The sequence below is a fragment of the Homarus americanus genome, unplaced genomic scaffold (assembly GCF_018991925.1).
Source record: "Homarus americanus isolate GMGI-L3 unplaced genomic scaffold, GMGI_Hamer_2.0 scaffold7626, whole genome shotgun sequence".
NCBI classification, from domain to species: Eukaryota; Metazoa; Arthropoda; class Malacostraca; order Decapoda; family Nephropidae; genus Homarus; species Homarus americanus.
Window position 1 is genome coordinate 2,654,484 of NW_024718273.1, and position 14,001 is coordinate 2,668,484.

The 14,001-nt window shown below is 46.1% G+C and overlaps 1 protein-coding gene across 1 annotated transcript in view; it reads right to left on the reverse strand.

The window, feature by feature from the left end:
- LOC121859369 overlaps positions 1 to 14,001 on the reverse strand; it is a 532,182-nt gene that overhangs the window by 455,200 nt on the left and 62,981 nt on the right. The window contains exons 9-11 of the mRNA XM_042356146.1: positions 7,659 to 7,850; positions 1,749 to 1,920; positions 541 to 695 (exon numbers count right to left, since the gene is read on the reverse strand). Coding sequence (XP_042212080.1) covers positions 541 to 695; positions 1,749 to 1,920; positions 7,659 to 7,850 — 519 coding nt within the window. The remainder of the gene's footprint in view (positions 1 to 540; positions 696 to 1,748; positions 1,921 to 7,658; positions 7,851 to 14,001) is intronic.

The following is a 14,001-nucleotide window of genomic DNA, read 5'->3' on the forward strand; positions in this document are numbered from 1 at the left end:
GTGACGAATGGACGGTCAAATGAGGGAAGGATGGTCAAGTGAGGGAAGGATTGCTAACTGAGGATTGGACGGTCAAGTGAGGGAAGGATGGCCAAGTAAGGGAAGGATGGTCAAGTGAGGGAAGGATGGTAAAGTGAGGGAAGGATTGCCAAGTAAGGGAAGGATGGTCAAGTGAGGGAAGGATGGTCAAGTGAGGGAAGGATGGCCAAGTGAGGGAAGGATGGCCAAGTGAGGGAAGGAGGGCCAAGTGAGGGAAGGATGTTCAATTGGCTATGTATCTCAAATGTCATATAAGATAAAGGATGGTTCGGTATATCAATAATTACACCTTATTATTATAGTGTCCTTTAGGCTACAAACTGCCACTATGTTGATCTGACTGGTGGAAATGCTTCTCAGGTGAGGAAGGTTTAGTGAAGTGTGTGTTAATGTAGTCTGTGACATTTTCGGTCAGTCTGCGTGGAAGTGAAAATTGTATTGACAAAACTAATTTTGTTTTGATTACTATCCAGTTAGGTTTATATTATGTAGGTAACTCACCTGAGGCCTGAAGAACATACTGATCATCCTCCAGGAAAATCTGGATGACCTTGCGACAGGAAGGTCCTTCACAGCCGTCCTCAGTCTGCAGGTTGACAGTAAAGGTGCCGTGGGTGGAGTCCTGCAGCAGCGTGTACGGGCACGAGCTCTTAAAGCTGACCAAGGGTGACAACACACAACACGTGTTAATGTTGTGGAGGCTTTTTATGGTTCGGTTTTAAAATTTTCCGGAGAATATATCATATATCATCTTAATTTCAACAAGACACTAGAAAATGTGTTTATATTTCTGTCACATAATTAGTGGAAGTATAACAGGCATATACTGTATATACCCAGCTAGTAAACACCTTTACTTAACAGGCAGCAAATTGAAACAATTATTGGAAGCATTAACGGGGTATTAAAAACCTAAATATAAATGTTCCTTTAATTTGCAGACTTCTTACCAGCTGTGTCCAGAACTGCCAACAATCGAACACAATTTGGGACGATTACCTGACTTGTCAACCATAATGAATTTATAGCAGCAGTAAGTTACTGTATGTACAACATATACTGTACAAGTGTATCAACTAGAGGCATCCACACTAAGGGACACACGTTAACCTCACTGTTTGTCACTTTTAACCTCACCAACGACAACATGATATAATATTTAAAAAAAAAGTTGGAATATTAATAATTTACCTTGTGTTTGAGGCTCGTGACAAAGTGCTCTTTTACAATGAATATTTCTTTGTTAAATATACCTGTTTTTGTTCTTTTAAGCCTTGGACTCTAATACTCGATCATGGAGGATAAATGAACAAATAGAGATGATACTACAGGGGATCAAGGCCAGGGTCAGGTGTACGGGAAGGACCGGCTCGTGACTCCACACTACATCATTATACGACACTGCTCCGTCACATGTTGAATGACGTCACGCTCATCACTATTATTTTAATCATGGTGGTCTGGTGCACGTTATGACAAGTTGGTGCACCAAATCGCGTACACTGTGTTTAAAGCAAGTAAAAAAATAACAAGTTTTACTTTCTGCAAAATAGTAACCAGCACCTTCAGATGTCTATCAACATTCGTAAGTTTCTGAAAATTACTCAGTGAAATCTACATAACTGTTACTGCCAATTGTTTCCATAAAAACAAAATGACTAAACCGTCAGTAACGTTGTGCCATAACAAGAAATACTTTCAGTCCTCACCTGTACACTTTACCATCGAAGGACTTGTAGTGTGAGCCAGACCAGGTGAAGCAAGAGCCTGGTAGCTTCTTGATCTTCTGGGTGGTGGTGCTGACAGACTGTTTCATGCCCAACACAGAAGGAAATTCTCCCGGAGTTACATCAATAGGGATGGGGGTCATCGAAAAGAAACCTGATAACACGTATTCAACTGATAAAACATATCTAACTGATAACACGTATTCAACTGATAACACTTATCCAACTATATCATATCTAACTGATAACATGGAACCAACTGATAACACGTATCAAACTGATAACATGTATTTAACTGATAACACGTATTTAACTGATAACACGTATCCAACTGATAACACGTATCAAACTGATAACATGTATTTAACTGATAACACGTATTTAACTGATAACACGTATCCAACTGATAACACGTGTCCAACTGATAATTTTAATGAAATTAATAAAAGCATCACATCATCGCTTCTTAACAGTTGATAAAAAGGTAATAAAGTAGCGATACTGATAACTAACCTTCCTAAAACAAAGTCATGTTAAAAAATTATCTTACAACAAGGAAAGAAGTTTACCGTACTGCAACTTGAGGCAAGACAAAGCCATATATAGCATTGAACTTTTCATTAAGAGAAGATCCTGACCAAGTTAAATCCTTCCCTTCAAGCAACATATGGTGATGATTTTAACTAAGGCTCCGTCAACTATATCTGTGGTCAATAGCGAGGACAAGTTCTCACCACACGGGAGAATCTTTAACTTACAGACTCTAAAGATTCTCAAATGTATGTAGCTAATACCTATCTCTCTATCTGCCTGTACAGTATCTCTCTATATACCTGTGCAGTATCTCTCTATCTACCTGTACAGTATCTCTCTATCTACCTGTACAGTATCTACCTGTATAGTATCTCTATATCAACCTGTACAGTATCTCCATATCTACCTGTACAGTATCTCTCTATCTACCTGTACAGTATCTCTCTATCTACCTGTACAGTATCTCTCTATCTACCTGTACAGTATCTCTCTATCTACCTGTACAGTATCTCTCTATCTACCTGTACAGTATCTCTCTATCTACCTGTACAGTATCTCTCTATCTACCTGTACAGTATCTCTCTATCTACCTGTACAGTATCTCTCTATCTACCTGTACAGTATCTCTCTATCTACCTGTACAGTATCTCTCTATCTACCTGTACAGTATCTCTCTATCTACCTGTACAGTATCTCTCTATCTACTTGTACAGTATCTCTCTATCTACCTGTACAGTATCTCTCTATCTACCAGTACAGTATTTCCTATCTACCTGTAAATCCTTTCATAAAACACCTAACAAATAACCAGTACAGAGTAAGACATTGAAAAAAAACAGAGGCAAGCAGCAGGAATAAGTGCTTGGAAGAAACCGAGGAACATTATTGCTGCCACAAATATTTTTTTCTGTGTTTTCTAAGGCAGGGGTTTTCAAACTTTTTTCACCCAAGGATCCCTTATATACCATGACGCATACAAATATTGTCAATAATCAAAGAATAAATCATAGTCAAGAGCATTTGTTCATTTTAACCCAAATCCAAAATATCCTGCGAATTGGAATCGCCAAATCTCTCACAAACGTTAAACGCACTATTTCTCAAAAACTTTTCGCGGACCCCAGTTTGAGAATCACTGTTCTAAAGGACTGTAATTGTGCATACTTTTTACGTTTTAAATTTTATCCTCATTACCATTGACCGGCACGTTAGCCTCTTGGATCACGCCTCCGTTACGCACTATTGGCAAGTGCTGGGCATGCACTGGCTCCTAAATATATTTGAACCTGCTCCAGTGCTCCAGTGTTGGTCAAGTCTGATCTTGAAAGAGCTCACACTCGGTGCCGTCACAACGCTCTCTGGCAGATTGTTCCAAGAGTTCGCAATTCTCACTCCGAAAAAGTTTGCCCTTACAGCTTTCTGGACTTGAGGCTTCTTCAACCTCGATCTGTGACCCCTTGTTGGGTGGGCGGCTGCCAGCTCCAGGTATGTTTACTGTACCATCAGCCAAAGATCCAGCAACCCCACCCTGGGTCTGGTACTCCCAATTTTACCTGGCAATACTTGGTAAAGTAAGGTTGTATGTAATGGTGATTGTGATTGGTGGATCTATTTTCGGCTGTAACACTGTCAGGACAAATATTAAACAAACCAAAGGTAGAATTTTTATAATAAACTATTCATCATTATTTCAAATCATGAGAAGTTTCTAAATGTTCGTATATTTGCTTAAATAATGAAGAAAATTTGATTTGATAATCTTTTGGCAGGTGTGGTTTGAAGTTGAGTTGCCAATTCATTAATATAATTTTCTTCATTATTTAAGCAAATATACAAACACCAACCACCACGTAATGTTGTCCTTCAGATTTAACTGTTACTTGGTTCATGACAAAACTAGGCCAAGGGTCAAATATTACAATGGTAATTACGATGGGATGAGGGACGAGATGAGGGGTATTCACTGGCCTGACTCACTATCACCAAGATAGAAAAACACACACACTCGCTGAATATCATAGCCAGTAAAGTGAACCATTTGATCTTTAAATATAAACCTAAGACCAAACCCAGTGCCCCCAGGAATGCAAGGAGACCGCTACACATGAACCATGTGGCGGTCGACAAAGTTAAGAAGAAAACTCAGGATTTCGAGACGTGGGTTTAAGACAAATTATGAGCAGGACAGGAGGATGTATGCCAGGTCCAGGAACCAAGCAAAGTCAGAGTCTATAAGGGCTGAAAAAGAGTTCCAGAGGCGGATTGGAAGCGAGGGCAAGTTTAACCCAAAGGCGCTTTACCGTTACGCAAAGTCCAAATTTAAAAGACGAATAGGCTTTTCAGACCTGAGGCTTGAAGATGGTAGTTTTGCAGATTCTGACCAGGATAAATCGGAGGCGTTGAACAAATTCTTTTCCTCGGTGTTCACAAGAGAGGATGCGAACAATCTTCTTACGTTTGAGGACAGGTGGTTTGACACAGTGCTGACCCACATTGTGTTCTCAGAAGAGATTATAAGAAATAAACTGTCAGAGCTAAGGGCTCCTGAGAGTCCCGACCCTGACGGTGCATTCCAGAGTGTTAAGAGAGTTGTGCAACGAGTCTGAGTCCTCATCAACTCTATATAAGTATACTCTCTCTCTCTCTCTCTCTCTCTCTCATATACTGAGTTATTAATAATAAAACCATCAAATTCAGTTAGCAGAACACCAAAATGACCACTTCAGTCTTTCCCCTTCTCCACACTTCCGTGCGGCTCTGATGCAGGGATACCACTTGCCATTACTGTGTCAGTTGAGTCTATTACAGTGTCTGCTCCCTGACTTACGTCAAAATATATTATGTAATGCTCACATTGTAAAGAACATTAATTCCTTCATGAAACACTCAAGAATAAACGTGGAACATACTGTATGTTCTTGAAATTTGTTGTGAGAATCTCGTGGCAGCCCTGGGTGTAGCTGCGTGCCAATTCATTGATATAATTTCTTCATTTTTAAGCAAATACACGAATATTTGGAAACTTGTCATGATCTTAAATAATGACGAATAGTTTATTATTGTAAAAATGCTACTTTTGGATTACTTAATATTTATTCTGACAGCTATACAGCCGAAAATATATCCACCAATCACAATCACCTTTACATACAGCCTTCTTTCCTTCAAGTATGCCAGGTAAAATTGCGAGCACGAGACCCAGGGTGGGGTCGGTGCATCTTTGGCTGACTGTACATCAAACAAGTCCGCTGGCAATGAGCGACGAACCAGTGTGTGTGTGTGTGTGTGTGTGTGTGAGTGCCTGTCTTCTGGAGTTTATTTATTGAACTCGGACATTGTTGTCGATATTACTGCGCTTCAACAACTAAGGTCTTTAAGCGCGTAACAAGGTTAATAATACAACAGTCCAACAACATGAAACATTATGAGATACAACTCTGTAGCTATACTGTAGGTTGATAAGTAAGTGTAATAATATTAGGCTAACCATGACATTTTACCAGGAGAGAACACAGTTATAGAAGGCAGCGTACGCCTGTCAGGAGTGTCACAATGGCTACAATGCTGGCAGACTGGAGGTAATTACTGTACTGTTATTGGTATTAGTAAATTACTAAGTTTAATTGAATTTTTTTAAATATTGTTCTTTTATATCAGATTTTTGTTTACGATTTGCAATATATAATTAATACCATAATCTTATTCATTATTTTATAGCGTACTGTACTGTACTGTACTGTACTGTTACTGTACCGTGGGAACGGATTTGTATTACGCCTAACCTAAAAATCATTAGTAAAACTGTTAATGTAATTTTTGGTTCTTTTTATTGTTTCTCCAGAGAAAAAAATGCTTTTGTTTTAATTAAATCAACGCATAAAACAACAATATAATAACTGCTTTCTCTTAATAACATGAACAGTGAAGGCCTGCCTGTGTACATAAGTTTTCTGTAAACAGTGAAGATTTTGTTTGGTCTCTTTAACAATGACTAGATATGGGCGTTTATGGTCATGTTCACACTCCGAGGTGACTTATATATCGTTGTGTTTGAAGAAATGTAGTGTAAGAATAATGTAGTTTTATGGAAAGACAGAACTGTGTTGGCGAGTGTGGGTCCTACGGGGCTGTCGAAGAGAAGGAAAAAAAAACACTCCTTGGTTGCCAGTGGGAAAGTTCAAGACACTGGGATAAGTTTAGGCTATTTATATTGTCGGTGGTTCTAAACAGCGTGCCTAACTCTATTATACCAATCTTATCGTTTCATCCAGGGAATGTTAGTGACTTGACACCAAAGCTGGCCGTTATTGTTACTATGGCCATTAATATTAGTCACATATTTCTTCAACAAAACTAAAAGAATATTTGGCAGAGTATTGGTTAGTGGTGATGAATGCCAACAAGGAGACTGCTGCTGTTGACAAAACGTCAGTCATGTACTGTGACTTTGTGTTGTCATCAAAAATACAGTACAAATAACATTGGATTTGTTCTTTGTTTAAATTAGTGGCGTTTTGGATGTTTAGTACATAATAGGGCTTCATTTGTCTGTAAATTATAAATTCTTCTTCTAACTGCTCTGGTGATTTTTTTTTTTTACGAGGATTAGCCCACCCGGACACAGGTCACTGACCCACCTCGGGGCCTGGGGGCGAAAATGTAGTAGTAATAATAATAATAATAATAATAATAATAATAATAATAATAATAATAATAATAATAATAATAATAATAAAAAATAAAAATAAAATAATGAAAATAATAATAATAATAATAATAATAATAATAATAATAATAATAATAATAATAATAATAGTAATAATAATAATAGTAATAATAATAATAATAATAATAATAATAATAACAATAATAATAATAATAATAAAGAACCATGAATAAAAAAATAAAAAAAAATATCAAAAGTGAGAAACAATATATGTTGTTGTGTTGTCAATAATAAGAGAAACAATTGAGACCCTGCAATTGTGAGTAAATGAGGCAGAAAGTCAGATCAGCAACCAGGGACTTGGTCACAATTTTCGTGATGCATGGCAGCAGGGTCTACCATTAGACAACACATTATGCTTCCAATATCTTCCCAGGCGGTAGTACCTCCCTGTTTGGTAGCTGCCTACTGCCTACTGTGTTAACCGAAAAGTGAATCAGTGTCAACATGCTAATCTTTGAACCAGCCTTGGTGTTATAAAACTATAATATATATATATATATATATATATATATATATATATATATATATATATATATATATATATATATATATATATATATATATATATATATATATATATATACAAGCTAAAAAACACATCAAAGGCCGTGTCAAGACAATTAACGTACCATAGTCACACTTGGGTGTGGGAGACGGGGACCAGACGCCAGTAGCGTAATCACAGTTGTACATGTCTGCCACTGGAAAGTCAAATTCCACCCCCTCCGGGCACCAGAGAGTGCACCCGAATTCCATTCCTTCGCCGGAGCAGTTGTAGCCGCCATTAAATCCAAGGTTTAAGGGATCACAGTTTGAGATTGCTGCAACAAAAGGTTTTTGTCTATAACGATGATTTTTTCATAAGAATATGAGTATCTGAAATGTCAATGTCAATTTAAATGCTGCAGTAAGATTTGTTAGTAATTGGCAGAGTTAACCTGAAGTAAAGCTATTAGATTGGTATAGTTAATGTTAGATAAAGAAGTGGAAACACCCACAGAGAAACAAACAACAAGAGGTCTTCGCCAGCAGTGGATGACCGGCGACAGTCGAGGGGTGACAAACAGGGGTGACCCATTTAGCCTTTCAAAGATACAAGTGCCAACCACGTGGACACTGAAAGTATGAACATGATTTCCTAAGGTTGCTCTTAAGTCTAGGACTGAAGGAATCATTACATAATGTAAATTAGGGGATCCTCGTTCTCATATCACTTTCATAAGATGTCTATGGATTACGAGGACTCAGATATTTAATATATGTCTTTCTAGAGTTAATTATTTTCCTTTGGAAATAATCAAGCGGGCCTTAAAGGTCAACTAACATGTACATATTACAATATGCAAATAACCAACAGCAGCCATGATGCTGTTCTTCAGGGCACGCGGTCCAGGAGTAAGCCGGAGCACCAATCATACAGAGAGACAGGAAGTAAGGACAGAGAGACTCAGAGTTGGGAGGTGAAGGAGCACTATCAACACACAGCTGACACGCGGAGGTAGGCAGACCAGGCCACAGCTGACACACGAAGGTAGACAGACCAGGGCACAGCTGACACACGGAGGTAGGAAGACCAGGGCACAGCTGACACACGGAGGTAGGAAGACCAGGGCACAGATGACACACGGAGGTAGGAAGACCAGGGCTGTGACACACGGAGGTAGGAAGACCAGGGCACAGCTGACACACAGGAGGTGGGAAGACCAGGGCTGGCTGACACACGGAGTGGGAAGACTAGGGCACAGCTGAAACACGGAGGTAGACAGACAGGGCACAGCTGACACACAGGAGGTGGGAAGACCAGGGCACAGCTGACACACGGAGGTAGGAAGACTAGGGCACAGCTGACACACGGAGGTGGGAAGACCAGGGCACAGCTGACACCGGGGGTGGGAAGACCAGGGCATAGCTGACACACGGGGGTGGGAAGACCAGGCACAGCTGACACACTGGGGTAGGCAGACAGGGCACAGCTAAACACAGGTAGACAGACCAGGGCACAGCTGACACACGGAGGTGGGAAGACTAGGGCACAGCTGACACACGGAGGTAGGGAAGACTAGGGCACAGCTGACACACGGAGGTAGGAAGACCAGGGCACAGCTGCAACACGGAGTAGACAGACCAGGGCACAGCTGACACTCGGAGGTGGGAAGACCAGGGCACAAGCTGACACGGAGGTAGGAAGACCAGGGCAGTGACAAACAGGGAGTAGGAAGACCAGGGCATAGCTGACACACGGGGGTAGGAAGACCAGGGCACAGCTGACAAACTAGGTAGGCAGACCAGGGACAGTGACACACGGAGGTATGACCAGGGCACAGCTGACACACGGGAGGTAACAGAGCAGGGCACAGCTGACACATGGAGATAGACAGACCAGGGCACAGCTGACATTCAGGGGTAGGAAGACCAGGGCACAGCTGACACACAGGACGTGGGAAGACCAGGGCACAGCTGACACACAGGACGTGGGAAGAAGACCAGGGCATAGCTGACACACGGGGAGTAGGAAGACCAGGGAACAACTGACACTTGGGGGTGGGAAGACCAGGGCACAGCTGACACACGGAGGTGGGAAGACCAGGGCACAGTGACACACGGAGGTGGGAAGACCAGGCCACAGCTGACACACGGAGTGGGAAGACTAGGGCACAGCTGACACACAGGAGGTGGGAAGACCAGGGGCACAGTTGACCGGCAGTGGGAAGACAGGGCACAGCTGACACACGAGGTGGGAAGACTAGGGCACAGTGACACACGGAGGTAGGAAGACCAGGGCACACTGACACACGGAGAGAGAAAGAGACCAGCACAGCTGACACACGGAGTAGGCAGACCAGGGTACAGCTGACACACAGGTAGACAGAGCAGGGCACAGTTGACACACAGAGACAGAGCAGGGCACAGCTGACTACATGGAGATAGAGAGACCAGGGCACAGCTGACACGACAGTGGGCAGACCAGGGCACAACTAACACAGTGAGGTGGGAAGACCAGGGCAGCTGACACTCGGGGGTGGTAGGAAGACCAGGAAACAGCTGACACTAGGGGTTAGGGAAGACCAGGGCACAGTGACACTGGAAGTAGGAAGACCAGGGCTGGCTGACACACTGAAGTAGGAAGACAGGGCACAGCTGACAGACGGAGGTAGGAAGACCAGGGCACAGCTGACACACTGAGTAGGAAGACCAGGGCACAGTTGACACGGGTAGGAAGACCAGGGCACAGCTGACACACTGAAGTAGGAAGACCAGGCACAGCTGACAGACGGAGGTGAAAGACCAGGGCACAGCTGACACACGGACGTGGGAAGACCAGGGCACAGCTAACACCGGAGGTGGGAAGACCAGTGCACAGATGACACTGAAGTGGGAAGACCAGGGCACGCTAACACACGAGGAGTGGGAAGACCAGGGAACAGCTGCTTCTCCAGGGTAGGAAGACCAGGGCACAGCTGACATACGGAGGTAGAAAGACCAGAGGACAGCTGACACACGGAGGTGGAAGACCAGGGCATAGCTGACACACGGAGGTGGGAAGACCAGGGAGCTGACCAGCCACGGAGGTAGGAAGACCAGGGCACAGCTGACACACGGAGTGGTAAGCAAACCAGGGCACAGCTGACATGGAGATAGGCAGAACAGGGCACAGCTGAAACACGGGGGTAGGAAGACCAGGGCACAGCTGAAACACGGGGTGAGGAAGACCAGGGCACAGCTGATACACGGAGGTAGGCAGACCAGGGCACAGCTGACACACGGAGGTGGGAAGACCAGGGCACAGCTGACACGGAGGGTGGGAACAGGGCACAGCTGATACACGTGGGTAGGAAGACCAGGGACAGCTAACACGGTGGGAGGACCGGGCACAGCTGATATACGGAGGTAGACAGACCAGGGCACAGCTAACACACGGAGGTAGGTGAAGACAGGGCACAGCTGACACACTGGGAAGACCAGGGCACAGCTGACACTCGGGGTAGGAAGACCAGGGCACAGCTGACACTCGGGGGTAGGAAGACCAGGGAACAGCTGACACTCGGGAAGGGAAGACCAGGGCACAGCTGACACACTGGTAAGACAACTGACACACTGAAGTAGGAAGACCGGGGCTGCAGACAGATAGGAAGACCAGGGCACAGCTGACACTGAAGTGGGAAGACCAGGGCACAGTTGACACACGGAGGTAGGAAGACCAGGGCACAGCTGACACACTGAAGTAGGAAGACCAGGGCACAGCTGACAGACGGAGGTAGAAAGACCAGGGCACAGCTGCAACGGAGGTAGGAAGACCAGGGCACAGCTAACACCAGTGGAAGACCAGTGCACAGTGACACTCTGAAGTAGGAAGACCAGGGCACAGCTAACACGGAGAGTAGGAAGACCAGGGAACAGCTGCTTCTCAGGGGTAGGAAGACCAGGGCACAGCTGACATACGGAGTAGAAAGACCAGAGGACAGCTGACACAGGTAGGAAGACCAGGGCATAGCTGACAGGAGGTGGAAGACAGGCCTGACCTGGGAGGTGGAAGACAGGGCACAATGACACGGAGGTAAGCAAACCAGGGCACAGCTGACCTCGGAGATAGGCAGAACAGGGCACAGCTGAAACACGGGAGTAGGAAGACCAGGGCACAGCTGAAACACGGGGGTAGGAAGACCAGGGCACAGCTGATACACAGGTAGACAGACCAGGCACAGCTGACACAGTGGGAGACCAGGGCACAGCTGACGCAGGAGGTAGGTAGAACAGGGCACAGCTGATACGTGGGTGGGAAGACCAGGAACAGCTAACACACGGAGGTAGGAAGACCAGGGCACAGCTGATATACAGGTAGACAGACCAGGGCACAGCTAACACATGGAGGTAGGTAGAACAGGGCACAGCTGACACAGTGGGAAGACCAGGGCACAGCTGACACTCGGGGGAGTAAGGCAAGGCAGTGACACTCGGGGTAGGATGACCAGGGCACAACTGACACAGGTGGGAAGACCAGGGCACAGTTGACACACTGAAGTAGGAAGACCAGGGCACAGCTGATAGACAGGTTAGGAAGACCAGGGCACAGCTGACACGGAGGTAGAAAGACCAGGGCACAGCTAACACACGGAGGTAGGAAGGCCAGTGCACAGCTGACACTCTGAAGTGGGAAGACCAGGCACATAGCACACGGAGGTAGGAAGACCAGGGCACAGCTGGCACACGGAGATAGGAAGACCAGGCTGACACACTGAAGTGGGAACCAGGGCACAGCTGACAGACGGAGGTGGGAAGACCAGGGCAGAGGACACACAGGTAGAAAGACCAGGGCACAGCTGACCCTGAGGTAGGAAGACCAGGGCACAGCTAGCACAGGGAGGTAGGAAGAGCAGGGACAGCTGACACTCAGGGGGGGGAAGACCAGGCACAGCTAACACACGGAGGTGAGGAAGACCAGGGCACAGCTGACACACAGGTAGGAAGACCAGGGCACAGCTAGCACACGGAGGTGGAAGACCAGGAGCTGGCAAGCACACCTGAGTAGGAAGACCAGGGCACAGCTAGCACACGGAGGTGGGAAGACCAGGCACAGCTGACACACTGAGTGGAAGACCAGGCACAGCTGACAGACGGAGGTGGGAAGACCAGGGCACAGCTGACACACACGGAGGTAGAAAGACCAGGGCAGTGACACACGGTGGGAAGACCAGGGCACAGCTGACACTGGAGGTAGGAAGGCCAGGCACAGCTGACACTCGGAGGTAGGAAGACCAGGGCACAGCTGACACACGGAGTGGGAAGACCAGGGCACAGCTGACACACACTGAAGTGGGGAAGACCAGGACCAGCTGACACGGTGGGAAGACCAGGGCACAACTGACACACGGAGTGAAAGGCTAGGGCACAGCTGAAACACGGAGGTAACAGACCAGGGCACAGCTGACACACGGGAGTGGGAAGACTAGGGCACAGCTGATACACAAATGGGAAGACCAGGACGCGCTGACACACTGAGGTGGGAAGACCAGGGCAGGCTGACCCTCGGGGTGGGAAGACCGGGCACAGCTGACACACAGAGGTAGGAAGACCAGGGCACAGCTGCCACACGTGGGTAGGAAGACCACCATGGACACACAGGTAAGCAAACCAGGCATAGCTGACACTCGGGGAGTGGGAAGACCAGGGAACAGCTGGCACACTGAAGTAGGAAGACCAGGGCACAGTGACACACTGGAGTAGTGAAGACCAGGGCACAGCTGACACACTGAAGTAGGAAGACCAGGACGCAGTGACACACTGGTGGGAAGACCAGGGCACAGCTGACACACGGGGGTGGGAAGACCAGGGCACAAATGACACACAGAGGTGGGAAGACAGGGCACAGCTGACACACGTGGGTAGGAAAGACCATGGCACAGCTGGCACACTGAGGTAAGCAAACCAGGGCATAGCTGACACTCGGGGGTAGGAAGACCAGGGACAGCTGGCACACTGAAGTAGGAAGACCAGGGCACAGCTGACCCTCGGGGTAGGAAGACCAGGGCACAGCTGACACACAGAGGGTGGGAAGACCAGGGCACAGCTGACACACGTGGGTGGGAAGACCATGGCACAAATGACACTCGGGGTAGGAAGACCAGGGCACAGCTAATACACGGGGGGTGGGAAGACCAGGGCACAGCTGACACACAGAGGTGGGAAGACTAGGGCACAGCTGACACACGGGGGTGGGAAGACCAGGGCACAAATGACACTCGGGGGTGGGAAGACCAGGGCACAGCTAATACAAGGGGGGTAGGAAGACTAGGCACAGCTGACACACGGAGGTAAGCAAACCAGAGCATAGTTGACACTCGGTAGGATGACAGGGAACAGCTGGCACTCGGGGAGTAGGTAGACCAGGGCACAGCTGACACACGGAGGTAGGAAGACCAGGCACAGCTGACACACTGAGGTAGGAAGACCAGGACGCAGCTGACACACTGAGGT